The following is a 23804-nucleotide window of genomic DNA, read 5'->3' as shown; positions in this document are numbered from 1 at the left end:
GGGTGGAGGGTGAGAAAACCTGGATTTGTGCTGGAAATGGCCCAACTTGATGATCACTTTAGATAGGCTATTACCAGCAGGACAGTGGGGTGGGAGGAGGTATGGTTTTATGATCTCTGTGTGTATATAAAGTCTGCTGCAGTTTCCACGGTATGCATCCGATGAAGTGAGCTGTAGCTCACGAAAGCTCATGCTCAAATAAATTGGTTAGTCTCTAAGGTGCCACAAGTACTCCTTTTCTTAGTGCGGTATGGACACTGTCTGTGGGGAATGTCTTTGTCTGTGCCTGGCTGGAGTGCCTCTACGGGGGAGAGGGGGGCATGATATGTGGATCTCTGTTGTGCATACAGGATGTAAACAGTTTTTGTTAACTTTTTCATTTAAACATTACTTTTCCCCTTCACTATGTTAATGATTTATTATTGCTAAAAGTGCTGTCTGTATGGCAGGGTCACTGCATCGCCCACAGAAGCCCTGTAACCACTGTGATGGTGCTGATATAGTTGTGCTGTGTCTCTATTCTTTGCAAGCGGCTCTGTCCACCTTTTTTCTGTGCTTGGCAGAGATGACTCTTGTCCAGATCACGAGTGCACTGTCCTGGTGCTGTGCAGTTCATAGGGGCAGCCAGAGGGTTAATGACTGCAGTGAGAACAGTGGGCATTTTTCTAGCCAGCTGTGCCCTTGGGCTGGCAGCACAGGCCCCAGCCCCTGTGGAGCCTGTCAGCAGAATCCATAGCGATCAAGTCAGTCTGCTCACTGATTTTGTCACCCATGGACAATGGAAATGTTCCAAGCATTGGGACTTTTATGAGAGAATCTCCCAGTTTGATGTGTCCCTTGTCTTGTCTCTAGGGACTTTCAAGCCTGCCTGGATGGGATGGTTGGTGGGTCTCAAGCACCTAGACTCTCTAGAACTCATGGGTTTGGGTTCTGGCAAGGCTGACTCAGACCCCAAGTACAAGTAAAGTACAAGCGGTTTAGCTGATGGATGTGATTTGTGTACTCAGCCTTAAACCCAAGGGCCTCTTGTCTGCCCTGGATGGTCATTAACTGTCCCCTAGCCTAGGCACATTTCCTAGGAGTAGGAGTTTACACTCCAGTCCTTGGCCACGATTCCCCCATCACTGACACATACAGTACTGGGAGTGGCTAAGTCATTATGCAAGGTAGCCTATTTCCTCTTGTTTTTTCCTACCCCCCCCACCCCGATGTTCTGGTTTAACTTGGATTTAAACTTGGAGAGTGGTCAGTTTGGATGAGCTATTACCAGCAGGAGAGTGAGTTTGTGTGTGTATGGGGGTGGGGGGGATGTGAGAGAACCTGGATTTGTGCTAGAAATGGCCCACCTTAATTATGCACATTGTAGGGAGAATGGTCACTTTGGATGAGCTATTACCAGCAGGATAGTGAGTTTGTGTGTGTGGTTTTTGGGAGGGGGGTGAGGGGGTGAGAGAACCTGGATTTGTGCAGGAAATGGCCCAACTTTATTATCATGCACATTGTGTAAAGAGTTGTCACTTTGGATGGGCTATCACCAGCAGGAGAGTGAATTTGTGTGCGGGGGTGGAGGGTGAGAAAACCTGGATTTGTGCTGGAAATGGCCCAACTTGATGATCACTTTAGATAAGCTATTACCAGCAGGAGTGTGGGGTGGGAGGAGGTATTGTTTCATGGTCTCTGTGTATATAATGTCTTCTGCAGTTTCCACAGTATGCATCCGATGAAGTGAGCTGTAATTCACGAAAGCTCATGCTCAAATAAATTGGTTAGTCTCTAAGGTGCCACAAGTACTCCTTTTCTTTTTGCGAATACAGACTAACACGGCTGTTACTCTGAAACATACAGTACTGTGCTCTCCCACCTCCCTGAACTGGCAGCATCCTGGTGCTGCTGGGAGTGTACTTGGTGAAGCACTTTGAGATCCATTTCAATGAGGTGCTGTGTCTATGTGAAACTTCGGACACCCTGCTGATCTCAAAGCATCCTGCATACTGTGCACGAGGGGATGGCTACTGAGAGGAAGGATGGCATCATCTCTCTGCCTGCCAGTGGAGCCCCAGCCTCAAGTCAAGTGTGTGACCCTCAGGACCGTAGTGCAATGTGCTGCATAGACTGCTGGCTTCTCTGGGATCTCACAGCAGCAGGCAAAGGCTCCAGGCCACCAGCAGCAGGAACTGCTGCAGGGCTTGCTTTCTGGAATGCCGTCTGGCAACAACAGCAGCTTCCAGAGGGGCTGAGGGGTCCCTGCAGGCAGCCTGTGTGCTTAATGCTGCAGTTTGCACCATATGGACCTTCTCCTCCTCTTCGCTCATCCTCCCAGTGTCTCCTTCCCTGTTCTGCTCCCCTCCCCCTGGAAGCAGTTAGATAGAGCAATTGGCCAGGCACTGGGACAGCAGCACTGACATAAATCTCTCCTGGTGTGGAATGAGGGGTATAAATATCCAGAGAGTGATGTGATCTTTCCAGCTGCTATTAATAGGTCCCTAGAGAGAGAGAGAGAGAGAGAGAGCAAGCAAGCGAGACTGGCTGACACTTAAAGGGCTAGCTACTCCCTTATGTGCTGTGAAAATTAATCAGCACCATGGCTCACCATCTTCCTCTAGGCTAAAGCAGAGCCCTCTGCTAGGTGTGTGGGGATAAGGAGGAGGAGGGAGCCACTAATGACTTGCTAGTTAGGAAGCAGTGATAGGCCTAGTGGTGCAGGAGGGATCCCACTTCACTAACTAGAAATGCTTGGGTGGGTTGTGTGCACTTGCAGGCCTCTCTCTGCTGTGTGCCGAGTCCCATCTGGCTTGGTCTGACACCCACTGGCGAGGCAGGTGCTATGATCCCACATTTTACAGATGGGGAAACTGAGGCACAACACTGTGACGGGACTTGCAGGGATTATGGGGAAACTGGTGCAGGTTGCCTGAGTTCGGGTCCTGGCTGACCTGACCCTGAGGCTGTTGCTGTCTCTTGGACAGCACAGATCTGCAGCAGGCAGACTGGCTGCTCTGTTGCATCTTGTTCAAGGTCCAACATCCTGCTGCAGTGGAGTGGGACTTGGCTTTTCCCCATTGCGTGTCCCCAGGTCCACTCTGAGCAGGTCAGAAAGGGCATCCATCCCACTGCTGAGCTGACTCAGTTCTATTTAGAGCCCTGGGGTTTGGGTTGGTGCCCAGCGCTTCTGGTCCCTGGCCGGCAGAAATAGCTGTGTTCAGTGTATGGATAGGTCGGTTTGGCATCATGCAGCAGAGCCCAGGCAGAAGGGCTGGTACCCTGGGTGTGGTGGGATGATCTCTTTGCCTATGTGCGGAAGGAAGCTCCTTTGTAGGCAGGGTGGTATCTGTAAGGTAGAGAGTTTAACAAAGCTGAACATGCAGAGAACAACACAGCAGCTTCCACAAACAGCTGGCTGGAGGGTCCCCCCAGGAAGTAAAAAGGGAGTGAAGGGGAGTGTCTGTATCTTTAGGGCCAACACAGCAGAGGGACATGGGGTATGTCTCTGGAAGATCCTGGCACAGCATGCAGGGTACTTCTCATGGAGAGTTTGGACACACTTTGACCTGTTCCTTTCTCAAGTGCAGGAGCCATCTCACACTGCTGGTGGTTTGTCAGGAGCACAGGGCAGGGGAAGACACCGCTCCCCTACGCTTGCTTCCCCTGCCTCTGCCCAGGTGACTCTGAGTGCACCTGCCTTTTCCTCTCCTCCCATTGTGGTACTGCATTTATGCTGGGATGGCTGGTGTGCCTCATTGGGGTTATTGGTCCCTGCTAAAGTGAGCTGCTGTTTGTTGCATGCAGGGAACAGTGACAAGCCATGAGGGATGCAGGCTGCAGCTGCCCAGGCAGCCCATTGAATTGTGAGTGGTGCTCGGTGGCTCCCCAGAGCAGATAATGGACCCAGCAAATAGCTGGCATCTCATTCCAGTCACCACAAGACTCTTTATCCCAGGGCAGAGACACAGGAGAGCCCCAGCGAAGGGGTGAGGGTGTGTGTGGGGGGGAAGAATCCTCTGTTAAGTCAAATAGATGCTGCTGAAAGGCTGAATCTGCATTTCTGGAACAAACATCCCTCCCACACACACACCGCTTCCCAGCCTTCCATATGTGCCCTTTGCTCCCGTCTTCCCTCTGAGCATCCTGTGGGGCTATCTAGAGAACTGTGCCCAAGGTCTGGTTTGGTGAAGACCTCACCCCATTATCCCTGGCAGCCCCATGCTGCACCACAACATCCAGCTGGAAGTTCTGGCTGGTATGGAGCTTTCCCCATCCATCAAGCATCCCTGTCTCAGGCCATTGTAGCAGGTGCTAAAGCTACTCCTTTGCCCCCTACAAGAGCAGTGACTGTTGCTTGGCTGGCTGGTTCCCCTGCCTGCTCTCACTTCTGCCTGTCTCTCACCTCTCTGCCCCCCATTCCTCCATCCATCCCACTGCCTCCATCCCCTCCTTCCCTCAGCCTTGTTCATTATTTCCTGCTCAGAACAGCCCCCTCTCACCTCCTGCTCCCACTGCATCCCTCCCCTCAGTGGGCTGGGTTGTCACACCTTGTCCATCAGGTTGAACCACATGCTGACTGGTAGGCACCATGTCTCATGTGTTTTGCAAAGCACCGGAAAGGCTCTTTCAGTACTAGCAACAGCTGGGACTGGCTGAGAAATGGGCAGTAGAATTTGGGATGCTAAGGCCCTGACGGCTCTGTATTTCTGTTCACTGTACAAAGTTGTTCTGTACTCTGGGAAACACGTGCAAAATCTTAGAAATGCAGGACTGAAAGGGACCTCGATAGGTCGTCTAGTCCAGTTCCCTGCACTGAGGCAGGACTAAGTATTATCTAGACCATCCCTGACAGGTGTTTGTCTAACCTGCTCTTAAAAACCTCCAATGATGGAGAATGCACAGCCTCCCTAGGTAACTTGTTACAGTGCTTAACTACCCTGACAGAAAGTTTTTCCTAATGTCTAACCTAAATCTCCCTTGGTGCAATTTAAACCCATTGCTTCTTGTCCTGTCCTCAGTGGTTTGTCCTGTCCTCAGTGGTTAAGGAGAGCAATTTATCACCCTGATCTTTATAACAACCTGTTACCTACTTGAAGACTCTAATCATGTCCCTTCTCAGTCGTCTCTTTTCCAAACTAAATAAAGCTCTCTCTCCCCCCGCCACCCCAATCCTTCCTTGTAGGGCATGTTTTCTAGAAACCTTTAATCATTTTTGTTGCTCTCCTCTGGACTTTCTCTAATTTGTCCACATCTGTCTGAAAGTGTGGAAGAATTGTGCTGGGTGTCCTTCCATTCAAGAGAGGACAAGCTTTGAGTGAAAATAGCCCCATTTTATTCATAACATACTGAATTGGTGTGTATATGTACATCCCTCTACTTGGTGGAATTGTTTTTCTGTGTATCATAGATCTTATACTGCTTCTAGCAAAGGAAGTTTCTCCTTTAGCTCAAGGGGTCAGGGCCTGATTTTTGCCTTTGAGAAGTCTGGTTCTATCCTACCACCTTGAAGTTCCACACAGCCAGATATGCAGCACAGTGACAGCTGTGATCTCCTGGGTCCCCAATGTAACATTTAAATATGCAACTTAGAAAATATTACCGTGAATCTCATTAGTCCTGGCAAAAAGGCCTTCAAAACTTATTTTTGGGGGGTGAAGAGGTGGTGTCATGGGATGACCCAGAATGTAGAATTTTGTGTCCAGTCTCCCCCATTTGTCCATCCCTATGCTGGGCTTTGCTAATTGTTAGAACCCTGCAAATCTGCAGGGATGTGGATACCCATGGACCATGTTTGCGGATTGCAGATCAGATATGGATACAAACTTTGTATCCGCACATGGCTTTACTCATCGTGGTAGGTGTGGGTGCAGGCACTTTCCGTCAGGGTTGGGGACAGGCGCAAGGGGTGCAAGCACCCTCAATAGAAGGAGGGGAGGAGGCACTTGGGCTGTGAGCACCCTGGATGGCTTGCGGGGAGGCCCACGGGTACTTGTGGTGGGGGAGGCATGTGGGGCACAGAGGTTTATTGGTTGCTTTCTCTTTTTGCAGGTGTTTTGACCAAAGGGAAGCAGCAGCAGGGACTTAGAGCTCCCTCCACTGTCGCTGCCAGAAGTTTTAGCCAATCAAATGCACCCTGACAATAAACTGACCAATCATGGAAAGACAGGTAACAGCAGCACCCAGTCTCAGCACCATAATGTGAGCCAAGGACCCACCTGCAACCTGGGGTCTAAGGGCGTAGGGGCGGGAAATCATGGCAGCAAAGCCAATCAGATTTCTCCTGGCAACTCTGGACTGAAAAACAGCCAGAACGCTGTCCCAAACTTTGGGTCTTTGAAGGGCAAAGTGAAACGGGAACGAAGCATCTCAGTGGACTCAGGAGAGCAGCGGGAAGCCAGCACCCCCTCACTGGACACGGAATCGAAAGGTAATGCTCAAAAACCTTTGCCTTGGAAAGATTTTCTCTGAACTGCCCCTCGCATCCTAGTGGGAACTGGGTGTGGAGCAGCTAAGAACCTTTCCTGCAGCCTGTGATCCTGCAGTGGCCCTGGTGGGCTAGCTAGGAGCTCCCCTACTTAGCCTGTGTTCCTGCACCATTGGGCTGCTCTCTCCTTTCAGGTGGACTAGAATAATGGTGAGCTCACTCATGGCCTGTATTCCTACACTACTCCTCACAGCACCTTCTGCTGGGGAATGCTTGGATTGCACTGTTTGGCAGCCTCACCCCAGACACCCTACATACCCCATACTGGGCTCCGTTTTGCACTAGCTTCTGAGGCCCCAGTGAGCTGCAGCATGTCATCAGGAGTTGTGGTGAAAATCCCGATAGTGCAGTTTCCAAGCACAGAACTGAGACAGGTTTTGTTAATTGTCTAATTGCTGTTGCCAAAGATCTGACTATTTGTGATGCCCTTGCAGCTGTCTTGTTTCTGTCCAGCCGTGGTTAGAGGGAGTTGGTGTGAGGGTCGTTTGTTGGAGAGTTAGTGGTTTTGTTTGCAATGGATGACTTCTGAGTTAAATCACATGGTTTCTGGAAAAGGGCCTAGTCAGCACTTCCTGACCATTGGCTTCCCTGTTCTAACCAGCCTCTCACAGCCTGTTGGGCCCTACAGATCACTGTGCCAAAGGGCTGCATGTGGCATTCACTACAGCAGACATGGGGGCATTTTGCCTGTGAGTTGCAAAGTGAGAACCTCCGGCAGTATCTTTGGTTCTTCTTAGGGGCCATCTTTACACCTGGTAGCCTGGAGTTGCTCTTCCCAGGAGTAGCACTGCTGCCCTGGCCCATATTCCAGCACGTCTCATGATCAAAGATCTGTTTCGTTTTCTACAGGAACATAGAAGCTGGCAGGATGGCTTGGACCAGAGCTGCATCCAGCCCAGTGTCTTGTCCCTGACCATAGCCAGTGCCAGCTGCTTCAGAGGAAGGTGCAAGAAACACCATTGTAGACTATGTCCTGCCTAAAAGGAAGGTTTCTTCCTCAGTGACAGTGGGAGGTTGGCTAATACCCTGGAATGTGAGAGTTCATAGCCCTGGCTAATGGGATGGGGATGTTCTCATTATCCATGTAAATGTTCAATCCTTTATTGAATCCAACTATGCTTTTGGCTCAGTATATTGTAGCATTGAGTTTAACAGGTGAATTATTAAAATAACTCAGTCTAGAATGCCTAAATCTCCTATGTAAATTCTTTGGCCTCCCAATTCAGCTACAGCTCACTGATGTCTGTTTTGAATCTGGTCTCTAAACACTGTTCTGTGTAAGAGGCTCAGTGAAGGAGTGATGTCTTGGGGGTTACAGCAGAGGACTGGAAGTCACCACTCCTGTGTTCTATTCCTGGCTCTGACACTGACACCCTGTGTGACTTTAGGCAAGTCTTTCCCCCCTCTCTGAGCCTCGGTCTATCCCTCTGGGTAATGGGGACAATAGCCAGTCTTGCAAAGTGCTTTGAGATCCTCAGGTGACAAATGTCATAAAATGGCAGGGTATTATGACACCAATCCCACAAAGGGCCCTAAACCTCCCTTCCATTTTCACCCCTGGAAATCTCTGCCCCGCGACCTTGGGCTTAGTGCCAAAGCCTTCCCTCACTCGCAGCAGGAGCCAAGTAGCATTTGAGTATATGTAGGGCCCTACCAAATTCACAGTCCATTTTGGTCAATTTCACGGTCATAGGATTTTAAAATCATAAATTTTATTATTTCAGCTATTAAATTTGAAATGTTAGAGTGTTGTAATTTAGGGTCCTGACCCAAAAAGGAGTTGGGGGGGGGGTCGCAAGATTATTGTAGGGGGCTGTGGTTCTGCTGCCTTTACTTCTGCGCTGTTGCTGGTGGCGGTGCTGCCTTCAGAGCTGAGTTGGAGAGCGGCGGCAGCTGACTGGGAGCCCACTCTGAAGGGAGCGCAACCACCAGCAACGGCGCAGAAGTAAGCATGGTAAGGTATTGCCACCCTTACTTCTGCACTGCTGCCTGCAGAGCAGGGGCCTCAGTCAGCAGCTGCTGCTCTCCGGCCACCCAGCTCTGAAGGCGGCAGCACGGAAGTCCGAGTTGCATAGTAGGGTGTTGCCACCCTTACTTCTGCCCTGCTGCTGGTGGGGCGCTGCCTTCAGAGCTGGGCACCCGGCCAACAGCTGCCGCACTCTGGCCACCCATCTCTGAAGGCAGCGCAGAAGTAAGGGTGGCAATACTGCGACCCTCCTGCAACTCCTTTTTAGGTCAGACCCTCAGCTGGAGAAACGTTGGTCTTCCCTGTGAAATCTGTATAGTGTAGGGTAAAAGCACACAAAAGACCAGATTTGATGGGGGGGAGACCAGATTTTGCGGTCCATGACGTGTTTTTCATGGCTGTGAATTTCGTGAGGCCCTTGGTATATGGAGTCCTTTCAAATAATAATGAAGTATCTCTTATTCCAAGCTGCTTGTGTTTATAGAGCTGCAGCCTGAGATTCATCCTGAGGCAATTGGCGAGGATGCTTACTAGCAAAGATATGTGCAGACCTCTCTCTCTCCAGGTCACATGCCATGGATACAAGGCTCCCCACCCCGCAAAAAACCCAACAACACAAAAAACATGGATGCTGGGTTGGCCATGCTGATCCTTGCTGTATGTTACTCTTCTCTCCTGCATGCTGGGTGGTCCTGGACACCTGTGGAACTGATTTCCAGGGATGTTGTGAAGGCCAAAAGCATAACTGGGTTCAAAAAAGAATTAGATACGTTCATGGAGAATAGGTCCAAAACTGGCTATTAGCCAAGATGGTCAGGGTCACAACCCCACGCTCTGGGTATCCCTAACCCTTTGATTCCCAGAAGCTGGGACCGGATGACAAGGGGATGGATCATTTGATAATTGCCTATTCTGTTCATTCTGTGCCTCTGAAGCACCTGGCACTAGCCATTGTCAGATTACAGGATACTGGGCTAGATGGACTTGGTCTGACCCAGTATGGCTGTTCTTATGTTCTGATGATGGTGGGACAGAACAGGCCAGGTTCTGAACATGACAAAGCCCTGGGAGGGGGACACACTGCTCTCCTGCCTGTTGCCTTGTTGAGAGACCATTGAATTCATTGGGCAGGAAGCCATCTCTGGGGCAAAAGCTTCATTCCTGCCCCAGTGCAGCATGTGCCTGTTGCTTTGGCCTAGCTGCGCTTCTACGGTTGTTTCTTTGCAGTCATGTCCCTAGGGGGCCCCCCCCCGCGCCTTCTCCTTTAATTCTTCTCTGATTGGAACTAGTTGCCATTTTCTGGGGGCAGGAAGGGGTGGTTAGTAATTTTTCTTGTATGAAAACCAGTGGTGCATCTCTCCCTGCCAGTCACCATCCACAGCTGCAGATTCAGGCCTCTGGGGAGAGTCTAAATGCTGAGACCAAGATGTCAAGGGAGAGCGCTCATTGTGACTGGCTGGGAGGAGAGCTGAGGAATGTGAACCCCATACAGGGAGGGGAGTTAGTGCAGGAGCAATGAGGGAGAAGAACTTGGCTGAGACTGAGAGGGGAAAATTTGGGCTGGATGCCAGGAAAGCTGCCCGGCAGTGTGATGGCTCAGGCTGGGGAATCGCCTCCCAAAGGGAGGGTAGGAGCCCCATTGCTTGGCACATTTCCGCTACTGGGCAAACCTCTGGGTGGAACCCTGTTGGGAACAATCCTGCTGCAGCCAGCAGGGAGATGGGAGTTGACAGGCCTCTAATGAGCTCCCATGTCAGTCTGTTGCACCAGACTGAGCTCTTGTGAATGGCAGAGACGGCTGGTATTGACTGAGCTTTCCCGCTCAGTGCTCCAGCAGGAGCTTTGCCTCCCCTGGCTAACGTCTGGGTCGCAGCTCTAGGACGGTTCTGGGGCTCCAGCAAAAGCTTCTGGATCTCTGACAAACAATTTCACGCTGTTGTAAACAGTTCCTTGGTGGCTGTTTGGACCCAGCTCAGGCTGTGATCCCATCCCCCCATAGGTGAGGAATGACTGCATTGGAGAAGGGGTCCTGGAGCAGGCTCCCAGCCTGGGCTCTGACTGCTAAATGCTTCTTTGCAAAGACATGCTAGCAGGGCCTCACCCACAGCACAACCAGGGCTTTGCTGCAGGCACATCACAGTTCAGCCAGTGGTCTCGGAGCAGAGATGGAAATGCTGCTTCCAAGTTGTGCACTACAGGAGGGAGACTCGGTGCAGGTCCTGCGCTATTTGGGGATAGCAGGGCTTCTGACCCACAGTCAGGCTGTTCGGCCATTGGGCAGGAGTCCACATAGCTCCGTGCTGGGTGGGATTGCTGTGGTTTAGTGCAGGAAGCAGACTGAGGCTGGCTGTCAAGGCCAGGGTGAGGCCTATCACAGGGAGCTGAACCCTTGTACATCTTCCCCTCTGTTCTTTGGACTCTCCTGGCTGGTTTTGCGAGCATGACCCTAAGTGCCAGGAGGTGGTGGGGCGGAGCCCCAGCCTACTCAGTCCATGGCTGTGCTGTGGCACTCCCTGCTTTCTGACAGGTACTTTCCCACTGCAGGTGAGGTGGCTCCCCGCAGCAAGCGTCGGTGTGTGCTGGAGAGGAAACAGCCATACAGTGGGGACGAATGGTGCTCAGGCCCGGACAGCGAGGAGGACGACAAACCCATCAGCAGCACACACAGTGAGTATCCCCTCCCCAAACAGCCCCGAGATCACTGCATGCCCAGTTCCTGCTCTGGAGTCCGTCAGAGAAGGCAGCGATGGCAACCAAAGGCTCCCAAAAGAAGCTGTCTGCTGGCTTAATAGGGCAGTTGGTGAGGCGTGTGTTGATGCTGCAAGGTTGTGGTATTGCACACACTGTGTGTGTATTGTGAGGGAGGTGTGGTGTGGTGCTCTGCAGGTGGATTTTGTGCAGTATGGTTTAGGCGGTGGAGTGCTGGAGGATTGTTGAATGCAGTGTGCAGTAGGAGGAGTCGATGTGTGATATGGGACTTGTATCAGTCCCCCAGCCCTCTTGGACCCATCTCCATGAGGGGACATTCCCCCCCCACCAACCCACATGACAGGTGGGCTGGCCACGGTGGGCTCTTGTGCATGGCTGGCACTGACTTGGCTTCAGTGCTGTTTTGCAGGCCAGTGGGCATGCACAGAGTTCATCATGTTTCGTGAGCGCTGTGCTGCAGAGAGTGCATCCTGCATAGATTTAGATCCCTGTTCACACTGTACTGTTGGACCATCCACTCTGGAGTCACTACAACCCTGTCTGGAGGCGGTTGTGCTCTGGCATCAAGGGAAATGCTCAGGGCCTGCCAAGAATCTGGACAGGGCTGAGTTAACCAGAGTGCACTGCACACTGACTTAATTTCTGATCAAGGCTTTAAATCAAGTTAAAAGCTTGCTCTGAGGCCCTGATGGTTTTTATTGTAAGTCTCTGGGGGATGGTGACGTTTTATCAATAGGTTTCATGTGACTCTTAAGCCTCTGCTCCCTCTTTCCCCCATCTTGGTCCTCCCTCCCCACCCATTGGAATCTCATATGTTAAAAGAGTGTCACTTTGTGTTTAGCTGGAAGCTGAGGCACTTCTCTCAGCCTAATAAATAGCACAGTGATCTGACATGTCTGTCTGAGGGGTGGGTTGTAAACAAACTGATGGTCCCTCCTGCATTCCAGAAACAGCAAAATCCTTTGATTTGTTGCATCTTGAATTCAACTATTTTCAAACTGTGGAAGTGAAAATATTTTTGAGGTAGCTAGGTCAGGTCCATTTGGGTCCATCTTTCACATTCTCATTCCTCTTCATCCTGCCAATGGCTTTCCCAACAGACAAGTTCCCCAGCTACTGGAAGAAAAAGCTAGATTTGTTTCCCTGGATCTTTCCATTTGCTTCCCTTTTTCTCCAGAGTTGTGTTTTTAAAATTCTGCTCACAGCAAATGGAACATGGTAAAGTCATTAAGAAAAGTGTGAAGCTAAGAGTTTGTGAATCAGAGCAATTGCCCCTAAAATGACAGATTTCAGAGTAACAGCCGTGTTAGTCTGTATTCGCAAAAAGAAAAGGAGTACTTGTGGCACCTTAGAGACTAACCAATTTATTAGAGCATAAGCTTTCGTGAGCTACAGCTCACTTCATCAGATGCATATCGTGGAAACTGCAGCAGACTTTATATATACAGAGAGAATATGAACCAATACCTCCTCCCACCCCACTGTCCTGCTGGTAATAGCTTATCTAAAGTGATCATCAGGTGGGCCATTTCCAGCACAAATCCAGGTTTTCTCACCCTCCACCCCCCCCCCCAAATTCTGGATTTGTGCAGGAAATAGCCCAACTTGATTGTCATGCACATTGTGTAAAGAGTTGTCACTTTGGATGGGCTATCACCAGCAGGAGAGTGAATTTGTGTGGGGGGGTGGAGGGTGAGAAAACCTGGATTTGTGCTGGAAATGGCCCACCTGATGATCACTTTAGATAAGCTATTACCAGCAGGACAGTGGGGTGGGAGGAGGTATTGGTTCATATTCTCTCTGTATATATAAAGTCTGCTGCAGTTTCCACGATATGCATCTGAGGAAGTGAGCTGTAGCTCACGAAAGCTTATGCTCTAATAAATTGGTTAGTCTCTAAGGTGCCACAAGTACTCCTTTTCTTTTTGTAAAATGACAGAGGAGCTTTTTCTAGATCAATATTCATGATGGTTTGTATTTCTTAAAACTCCAAACACTTTTTTAGACATGAACACCTCCCCCACACCCTTTCCAACCAACGCTCCCAATTTGACATAAGGGACTCATGTTGTTATCTTCTCCATCCACATAGCTGCAACCCTAGCTTTCGGTAAAAAGACGGCACAGGATAAAGACTGGTTTGCCACATACTCTGAAGTATGCTTCCAGTTATTGAAGCAAAATGCATGCCATATATCCACTACAACATGAACCCCTCTCCTGAAATATGTGCTCACCTCAGAATGGCCAAGAGCACATTATAACAAACAATAAGGCAACGTGCTCAATCGTACTGGCTCTATCTCTGCGAAAAGATACAAATGTCCTTTGAGAATGGAGGTCTAAGGGGATGATGGAATCAAGAAAGCAATAGTATCTTCAGCCAGGAAGACTGCCCCACTCAAATCTCTTAATGGAGACATCATCCCTTGCGGGGAGGGATAGCTTAGTGGTTTGAGCATTGGCCTGCTAAACCCAGGGTTGTGAGTTCAATCCTTGAGGGGGCCATTTAGGGATCTGGGGCAAAAATTGGGGATTGGTCCTGCTTTGAGCAGGGGATTGGAGTAGATGACCTCCTGAGGTCCCTTCCAACCCTGAGATTCTATGATTCTGTGTTCATCAACAGAAGCAAATAGATGCAGTATCACAAGCTTTAGTCACATGAAACCAGTCTTTCTGAAGCAGCGCTAAATGCAGTCCCCAGGCTTCAGACTGTCAAAGAGTTTGATATAGAACCATTTATAAATGAGCTTGAAAAGGCAATCACCTCCCTAGCACCAGGAAGGGCTACAGGAAAAGAAGGAATTCCAGCTGAAGTACTGGAATAAGACTTAAACATCTGCCCAATGTCTTGTTTGCCTGGGAAGGAGGGGTATTGCAAGATATGAATGATGCCAACATCATAATGCTGTATAAAAACAAAGGAGAATGGAGTGATTGCAACAACTACAGAGGAATCTCTTTCCGTAGGATTGCTGGTAAGGTATTAACAAAGGTCAGCCTCAAAAGACTCCAAGTTCTTGTTGAATGTATATATTCAGAGAGTCGCTGTATCTTCCATGTCAGTAGATCAACTATTCACATAGTCTTCACTAAGGCAGCTACAAGAAAAGTGTCAAGAACAAGGAAAACCTCTCTACATGGCCTTCATAGATCTTACAAAGACTGTTGACCAGGTCATCAGAATGGGTCTTTTCCAATTGCAAGATAATTTGTTGCATCTCCCCCCGCTGTCCCCAGTCCTCGTCAGTCTAATTCAATCCTTCCACAATGGCATGAAGGCCACAGTCCAATATGATGATGATCAAGCTGACTGCTTTGTAATCCACAGTGGTATCACAGGGATGTGTTTTGGCACTAACACTTTTCAATATATTCTTCTGTCTGCTGCTTTGTCATGCTTTCTCATCTAGCACTGAGGGTGTATGGAAAACACTTCAACACTGCACATATAAGAGCTAACAGCAAAGTCAAATACCTGCTAATAAGGGAACTTTTTTGTGCTGATGGCGCACTGTTGCACACAGTGAAGAGGGCCTTTAGCATCTTGATAGTAGCTTTGCACTAGCTTGTGACAAATTTGGACTAATCATTGGTCTAAAGAAGACCATGATTATGGTACACATGTGTGGACTGCACCAGAAGTTTTAATAGCTAGTACCATGCTAGAATTTGTCACAATCTCTGCTATCTAGGACCAACTGTTCTGGATAATCTACCTCTAGATGTTGAGCTTAATTCTCACATTGGAAAGGCAGCCACCAGACCCACACCAAGGTATGGGTCTACCAGCTGTGCACTTTGATTACACTGCTGTATAGTGGCAAGATTTGGACCACCTACAGTGGACATGAGTAGGCTAAACACTTTTCACACCCATTGTCTTCATCATATTCTAAATATCAAGTGAGAAACCAAAGTATCTGAGAAAGCAAAACTGCCAAGTCTAATCACTATTCTTAAACACAGTTGCTGGCTTCGTCATCTGCAATGGATAGGTGATGGACGCATTCTGAAGGATCTCCTGTATGGAGAATTTGTGGATGCTCCAAGGCCACTGTGCCAACCTAGGCTCAGTTTCAAGGATGTTTCCAGGAGTGACTTCAAAACTTTTAATATAGACACTACAGGGTGGGACGATGCAATTAACAGGCCACATTGGTGGGCTTCCCTGCACCAGGGAGTCAAAGAGGCTGAAGAGATGTGGTTGAGGGAGAGAAAAGTGAAGACAGCAAAGCACAGCAGGCCTCAAAGACTTAGTAGTGCCCTAGCTTCCTCTTCTGGCCTTGTGCCTTCTCCCTGCATTATTTATGGCAAAGACTGTTCAAGAATTGGATGTTTTAGCCACTTGCAATGTTGCAGCACAACACACAGTAACTGAACTTATTTGGCTGTTTCACTGTCCTCTTTCAAGGCTTCCATTCCATGTTAATGCTTCATAAAGTTGTGTGGGAGTCTGGCTGTCTTTGTTGCAGGGAAGTTGCCAGTTGGAAATGTGCATTTCTGCATCACCCTAGAGAGAGGATCCTCCCCTCTGCTGTGCAGGCCTCCAGCTGGGTGCAGAGCAAGGAAGGCAGGCAGTATAAAGAAAATGGACAAGCATACAAGGAGCTGTAGAGTTGCCCTTGCATCTGACTCAGTGCAGTGCAAACAGACAAGGGCTTACAGCAAGTTGTTGTTCAAGGCTCCTCCCTTTAGATCACTGGGGTTTGAGGCAGGATAGCCCAGGGCACTAGGCTGGGAGTCAGGACTACTGGGTTCTCTTCTTGGCTCTGCCACAGATTCACTGGGTGGAATCTTTGACATGTCACTTCTCCTCTGTGTCTCAATAGAAAGGGATAATACTGCCCTGCCCTTTACAAAACACTCTGTGATCCATGGGTGAAAGGTGATGGTAAGACCAACTGTTATTTCTGAGGCTGGCTATGAGCAGATTGTCAGGATGCTGCCATGTGTGACAAGAGAGCATCCAGCTGGAGAACAAATGGCCATTTTCCTGTTTAAAATGGCTGGATTTTAACAGTTCTGCATAGTTTTACCAACTCAGGCACCATGATCCCCAAAACTTGGCGAGGAGTGAGCCTTCCTCAGACTGCCCCCATGACAGAGACAAGAGCCCGATTCCCCTCCCAGCCCGGAGACTCTAGGGAGTCTTGCTTAGAGACACACAGTCCGGACAGTGCGCAGAGGAAGCCCTGGGTGAATCCTGGCCTTGCCCCCATTCCGGCCTTGTCCTGTATTTAATGCCAGAGCCTCGTAGTTCACATGAAAGCGCAGTAGCTTCGCACTCCCAGTCAAGTTCAGGGCTGGGGGGGGCGAATGTGTGTGGCTCTGGCTTCAAGGGTGCTTTCTGTAGGTGGAAGTGCTAATGCAGAATATCTACTAACTACCCTCCAGCTGTCCATAGGGCGCTGTGCAAATGCAAAGCACTAAGTGGTATTGTTAATTACAATTGTTATTAATATTAAGTAGGAGTATTAAATAATTGATAGTGATTAATTATTATTGCTCCAGTGTGCAGTGTTCCCTGAGTGTGTCTGTGGAAATGGCCCTGGAAGGGGAAGGCTAGGGGTGTTTGGGGCAATCACTCACCAGGAGGGAAAATGAAGGGGCGGAACTAAGCCCTCCCTGCTCCTCACATCTCTCTGGGAGGCTGTAGCCATCCAGGCCCAGAAAAATCCCTGCTGTGTGCTGCCATCTGCTGGAAGTTGGGGGAATGCATAGCCCTGCCTTGCTGGAGGGAAGATGCAGGAGAGATGCACTGCTCCCCAACACGTGTGATTTTTGTTCTTTCCTGTGATTTGTAAGGGGATAAACTCCAGGGTAGAATGTGTGGGCTAAAGACACTGAACCCTCTCCTCACACGCCCTCTGGCACTGCCCCACAATCCTGACTGTTAGACTCCCTGCTGCTTCAGTCTTGGGCCTCCCTGACACACACAGCTCTGCCAGTGCCTCTCATTCCCAGTGTGCAGATCCCACTATCCCAGCCCCAGGCTCCCCCACACCATAGGCAGCTTTGCCAGTTCCCCTCAATCCTGACCCCCCAGACTCCTGTTATTCCAGCCCTGAACTCCTCTGTTACACCAACCCAAGAACTCCTCTGTTATATCCACCGTAGTCTGTAATTGCCCTTAGTCCAGACATTCAGTGTGTGCTGTTTAGCTCTGGCATTCTGCACGGTGCTTCCCAGCAGTCTGTGTTACGCTGATTGTTGGTAACAGCTGCTCTCTCCTGTGTCCTCTGCAGACTGTAATGTAGCAGATCCTGCAATGTCCACAGCCCCGCAGCTTGGTCCTGGGTCCAACCCGCTGCCGAGCCTGAATGAGACCAGTTCTTCCAATGCACCACATGGCGCTGCTCCTGGCCTGCGGCCCGATGCTGGGGGCAGTGGAGGTGGTGGCACCGGAAAGCAGCCTTCCCAGTTTGTTTATGTCTTCACCACTCACCTTGCTAACACGTAAGCGGTAAACCCCTGTGTCTTCCCCAGTCCTCCCCATTGGCTCTGGCCACTTGGGGTGGTCTACCACAGCTGCCTCTTACAGTTAGCACTGCAGCCTCTGGAGAAGGTGAGGACTGGAGGTTTCCTGGGTTGCCCCTAGCATGACCTTCCCCCCACCCCATCCGCATTCTCCCTAGCATAGTTGTCAGGTGCTGGTGGAGAGAGTTCATCTTAAATGCGAGCTGCCTCCTGGTAGTGCCCTAGTGCTGCCAGCTGCAACAGGAGCCACGGAGTGTGTTTGGCCAGATGTATAATAAAGGGTCACAGGAACACTGAAACGTGTTGGCTGCTGCCAGAGGCAGGATACTTGGTTAGATGGATTTAGTGGTGTGATCTGGAAGGGCCCTGGGAGAATAGATTGCAGTGGGAGGCACTGGGTGCTAACAGTCCAGATTATTGAGTGCCCTCAACTTGCTCCCTTCATTCTTTTGCAGTATCTCAGCTGCTGATTCTCGGGGAACATACAGCTTTAGAGTGCCTACTTAAGTCATAGCTAGAGTCCTAGGAAAATTTTTTTATTTTTTATAATTTTTTGTTTTATTTTTTGGGAACTTTGTGCTGTTTTATCCATGTGGGAGGGGGCCAGGTCTTGCCCCCAGGGGAAGTGGGAGGCCCTGAGGGAGCAAAGAGGGAGCCTGACCCCACACTCACGCCATTGCAGCAGCTTAGGGTTAGGGTGAGACCTGGCACACACAGTCACAGCGCTGCTCAGGTTTGGCCTGGCTGCCCCTCCATCATGAGGACCGGGGCGTGGCTGGGCCAAATGTGAGTGAGTGGTGCTGCAACACCATCTGCTAGGTCACAATGCTACTCACTCAGATTTGGCCCGTCTGCACTCCTCCATCCCTTCCTGTTATGATGGCAGAGGGATCGCCAGGCTAAACCTGAGCAGCATGGTGACCTTGTGCGCCAGGTCACAAAGTCCAGTGCAAGGAGCTGAGTGTAGCCCCCTGCGGGATGGGAGCCACTGCTGTACAGTGAGTTTTCATTTTATAGTTTTTGCTTTTATTTTGTGTTATTTCACATTTGCAAAGAATATGGGGTTCTAGTCCTAGCATATCCCAAAGTGTCTCCCTCCCATGCTATATCCCTCTGGGGCAGCACACAGCAACCAGTGAAGAGCCCAGCACAGTGCACAATACTGGAGGTGGGGAAGGGGAAATCGCAAGGCAGATGTTTTCCTGTCAGACAGATGCCCTGAGATCTGTGCAGAACAGGTGGAAGTTCAGTGCCAGCTCTCCTGTGAGAGTCCCACGATGAGCCCAGGGGGCTTGGGCATTCCCCTAGGGGGCCAACGGGCAGAGGTAGCCTTGCTGGGAGTTCTGAACCTATGGACCCAGGGAATTGCTAAGTATTTCTGGCTTGACACTTTGCTGTTCTTGACTGGCTGCTCTCTTTCTTAGTGCCGCAGAAGCCGTCTTGCAGGGGCGAGCAGACTCCATCCTGACCTATCATCAGCAGAATGTTCCCCGAGCAAAGCTAGACCAGGTATGGCTGGGTGTGAGCCAGACAGTCCTGTCTGTGCATGCTGCTGGGTAATGTCCTCAGGGCTAGTCACAACTGGACCCTGTTTGCAGCTCACATTCTTTCAAGGGAGATGGGCTCAGTTGGCTCTTGTGTGGATTCAGGGCTCGAAGCCCACACAAGGTCTGGGGCTACACACCTGCCTTATGTGTTTCTTGCTGACTTTGGCTTCCCCTTTCTCTCCCAGGCTCCAGCTCCCAAGATGCTGGGAGTCGCTGAGCAACTGCCAATTAACCCACCTGCCTCCAGCACTCCGCAGTCCCAGCCCCCAGCATCACAGGGCAACCAGGCACAGCCTCAGCCCCCCCCAACACAGCCCCCTCCACCCCAGAGCATCAGTCAGCAAGCTCTGCCTGCACCAAGCACCCTACCCCAGGAGGGGACGGGAGAGGACGTTCGGCGGGACCTGACTCCCAACTCTGTGGGAAATAGCAGCGGCAGCACCCAGCCAGGGAGCAACCACCCCAACACACCCAACGCCTCCACCAACCCGATGCAGCCCGGGCAGGTGGACTCTTCTAGTGCTTCCAGCTCTAACTTACTGGGGGATGGTGCCAGCGCTGGGGCAGCTGGAAATGGGCAGGTAGGGCTGGGCCCCAGGAACCCCATGAACTCGGAGGGGCTCTCTAAGGAGCAGCTGGAGCACCGGGAACGCTCCTTGCAGACCCTGCGGGACATTGAGCGCCTGCTGCTGCGCAGCAGTGAGGCTGAGCCCTTCCTGAAGTCCAACCAAAGTGCTGGTGAGGGTGGCCCTGCTCCCCAGTCGCAACCCCCACCCACCCAGGCACCCCTCCCGTCTGTGGGCATGAAGAAGTACGAAGAGCCCCTGCAGTCCATGATTTCACAGACGCAGAATCTGGGGGGCCCCAACTTGGAGCACGAGGTTTCCCACCATCAAGGTTCTGACATGGGGCAGCAGATGAATATCATGATGCAGCGGCTGAACCAGGACAGCCTGACGCCAGAGCAAGTGGCCTGGAGGAAGCTGCAGGAGGAGTATTATGAGGAAAAGCGGCGGAAGGAGGAGCAGATCAGCATCCATGGTCGACCTATGCAGGAGATGCTGATCCCCCAGTCCATGGGTGGCATGATGATCCGGGGGCCACCACCGCCCTATCACAGCAAACCTGGGGAGCCGTGGCCTCCAGGCATGGGCAACCAGCTAAGGGGACCCATAGAGGTCCAGGACCCCATGCAGCTGAGGGGAGCACCCCCGTTCCCGGGGCCAAGGTTCCCTGGAAATCAGATGCAGAGGGTCACTGGCTTTGGGGGGATGCAGAATGTGCCCATGGATGCCCTTGGGCCCATGAATGCTATGCAGCGGCCAGTCAGGCCTGGCATGGGATGGAATGATGATATGCCTCCAATAGGAGGCCCAGGGAACTTTCCACAAGGGAGCCTGCCCTACCCTTCGGGGCAAGGGGACCCTGAGCGGTTCATGAACCCCCGAGCCAGGGAGGAGATCCTGAGGCACCAGCTGATGGAGAAGCGCCCGGTGGTGATGCAGAGGCCCATGGGGATGTCTGGCAGCTCCATGAGCCAAGGTTTGGAAATGGAGAGGATGATACAGGCTCACAGGCAGATCGACCCATCCATGTTCCCTGGACAGATGCCAGGAGAGAGCCTAGGTGGCGCACCCATAGGTATGGACTTCACGGGTACCAGGGGGATGTTGAGCCCACCCATGAGCCAGTCGAGTCTCCGAGACATGGATGCACCTATGGGACCTGGGAACCTCAACATGAACATGAATGTCAACATGAACATGAACATGAACCTCAATGTCCAGATGACCCCACAGCAGCAGATGATGATGTCGCAGAAAATGAGGGGTCCTGACATGATAGGCCACCAGGGCATCAGCCCTGAGGATCTGGCCAGGGTGAGGGCTCAGAATGGCAGTGGTGGCACAATGATGGGGGGGCCACAGAAGATGATGATCCCCTCACAGTTCCCCAGCCAAGGGCAGCAAGGCTTCTCAGGCACGCAGGGCCCCTATCCCAGCATGCCCCAGGAGATGGGCAGTGCCCCAGACATGTTCAGCCCTGAACAGGGTGCCATGTCCATTGGGAACATCGGCGGCACCACCAGGCTCAGCCACATCCCTTTGCCTCCAGCTTCCAATCCCCCTCCCACCCAAGGGGGCAACCTAGCCAACATGCACCCGGCACCCTCACGGGGCCTGGGCCGCAGGCCCTCTGACCTCACCATCAACATCACCCAGATGAACTCCCCTGGCATGGCCCACCTCAAGTCCCCGACGCTCAGCCAGGTGCACTCACCGCTTGTCCCCTCCCCATCTGCCAACTTGAAGTCCCCACAGACGCCCTCTCAGATGGTCAGCATGCCACCTTCCAACCAGTCTGGGCCCCTGAAGTCGCCCCAGGTGATGAGCTCCTCCCTCAATGTCAGGTCTCCCACCAGCTCACCAAGCCGCCTGAAGTCCCCTTCCATGGCCGTTCCTTCGCCCGGGTGGGTGCCATCTCCCAAAACCACCTTGCCAAGTCCAGGAGTCAGCCAGAGCAAGCAGCCTATCGGCATGAATTCGTCAGCTTCCATGGGAGGGCTGGATCAGGGTAAGCTGTTACACGGTGTGGATGTGTGAGTGGGATAGGGCCATAGAATTAAAGCCTGGTGCTCTGAAGAGCTCTGCACATAGCTGGTCACTCTCCTGGAGCCCAATAATTCTGTGGCTTCCAGACCCATATTTTCCATATACTCAGACTAGTAGTGATTACGTGGGTATTTCCCTGCAGGGCAGTGGTGGGAATCTGCCTGCCCATAGCCAGCTCTCCCTGTGATGGGATTTGGGGTTGGCGAGTGGGCATCTAGGGCCCAGCACTGAAAGTGCTGTAATAGCAGCCCAGTTCCTTTTCCAAAGGGATAGAATACACCATCTGCCTTCCTGTGCCATGCACCAGGCCTAAGGGCAATGTGTCTCAGCATCGGGAAGAAGGGAGCAAGAGCCTAGATTAGGGGAAATGCATACAGCCTGGAGAGGGACTGCTATTTCCTGGTGAGCTGAATGAGCTTGGCCTGCCCGATACATACAAGCCTGCACTCGCTTCTTCTGGGGATTAATGCCAGTGATTTGCTGTGTCCCACCCCACCCCCTGATGCTGTGCTCTCTTATTCACAAGGAGGAAAACAGTAGGCAGCCTAACATGCACTGTAGAGGTTTGGAGGGAGACACTGGACCAAATTAGAAATGGGGAGCCAGGATACCAGCATTCCCAAATTCCTCTGCTGAACGGCTCATGCTCTTCGGGGTTGGGTAGGGATGGAAAAATGGATTGATGGGAGACACAGTCCTTAAACATGTGTCCTGACTTGGAGAAGTGCCTGAAAGGAGGGGACAGTGGGGCTGTGTGTGTCACTGAGCAAACCTGTCTCGGTGCATTCCAGGGGCTGGGGAGATTGCAAGATGTGTCTGGCCAATGCCCAGCTCCCTGCATTTCCTTGTGTTTCTTTTCTCAGGCCCCAGGTCCTGTTGTCTGGGGAGACTTTTTGCAGGTAGATCAAAATTTAGTCCATTTATTTATGCAGGCAGCATTGTCTAATGGTCAAACCAGAGTCTGAGAGTCAGGACTCCAGAACTCTAAGCCTTGCCCTGTCTCCTTGGGCAAGTCCCTTCACCTCTCGGTGCTTCAGTTTCCCCTGGCCCTGACTTGAGTCTTTCATTGTCCCTCTGGTGTTGACAAGGATTCCCCATCCCCACTTTCTTTCTTCTACACCCACTCATATAGGGGTAACAGGATGGGCTAGAAAGCCAGAGTTCCTTCCTAGGTACTAGGAAGCTGGTTCACCTCTGCCCCCGTGCCTTCTAGCAAGGTTAACATCCCTCCCCAGCTAACTCCCACCCCATTCCCCTGTACAAATAGGCTGTTCCCATCCATGCCTGCTTGGCTGAGGAGGCCTTGAGTGAATGCAGAGCCATTGCCCACCAGAGTAATTTGCATCTTCACAAGTCACACTGGATGCTAGAAACCTGCCTACAGCTATATCCAGGGAAGGGATGTCAGGGTGAGGCCCCTGAGGTATCTAGTGCTGGAAGAACAGTTCCAGGTAGCCCTGCATGGTGCAGGCAGCATGCGCTCAGAGCTACTTAGCGCCGTGGTGTATCAGTCCCATCTCATACTCCTATCCAGAGCGGATTGTCAGCCAGGCCAGGCCACCAATCGCTGCATTTTTCTTACTCTCACTCAGCCCCCATGCACTTGACATGCACACGCGTGCCCCAGGTTTCCAGTCTCTGATTCTCTGTGTTAGCTCTTGAAGTTGGTGTCTATTTTGCCCCCAGGCATCCAGCAGGGACTTTAAAAAAAAAAAGCAAGTAGGGGAAAGGGGCAAAGTTTTCTGAATCTAGGTCTAGAAAAAGGCCTCCAACTCAGTGCCTTCCCCTCAGCATCCACCCTTCCCCTTCTTCAGTTCATGAGGGATGGGCCAGAGCTCGGAAGTTGGGACTAGATCAGATCTAACTCCCCCATAGTTTGGGGTGTCTGGCTCCAGTGCCAACCACAGCAGGTGGTCCCAGCACAGAACTTCCCCAGAGTCCATAGAGGGTTTTCGTTGGGGGCCAGCCTGGTTTGGGTCTATCGCTGTTCCAAGCGGAGAATTGGGGATGCTGCCCGATGGGAG

General features: G+C 51.3%; 1 protein-coding gene across 3 annotated transcripts in view; it reads left to right on the top strand.

Moving 5' to 3' along the window:
- Positions 1-23804, top strand: part of BCL9L (BCL9 like) — a 172135-nt gene that overhangs the window by 139904 nt on the left and 8427 nt on the right. For all 3 annotated transcript variants that reach the window (XM_084611706.1, XM_084611707.1, XM_084611708.1), the window contains 5 exons: positions 6031-6409; positions 10977-11099; positions 17390-17600; positions 19046-19130; positions 19354-21742. In XM_084611706.1, coding sequence (XP_084467832.1) covers positions 6109-6409; positions 10977-11099; positions 17390-17600; positions 19046-19130; positions 19354-21742 — 3109 coding nt within the window. In that variant the 5' untranslated portion in view covers positions 6031-6108. The remainder of the gene's footprint in view (positions 1-6030; positions 6410-10976; positions 11100-17389; positions 17601-19045; positions 19131-19353; positions 21743-23804) is intronic.

The sequence above is a fragment of the Lepidochelys olivacea genome (assembly GCF_965140295.1).
Source record: "Lepidochelys olivacea isolate rLepOli2 genome assembly, chromosome: 22".
In the NCBI taxonomy this organism is placed as follows: domain Eukaryota; kingdom Metazoa; phylum Chordata; order Testudines; family Cheloniidae; genus Lepidochelys; species Lepidochelys olivacea.
Note: the sequence above shows the minus strand (reverse complement) of the source record. Positions and strands in the feature narration are given on the sequence as shown.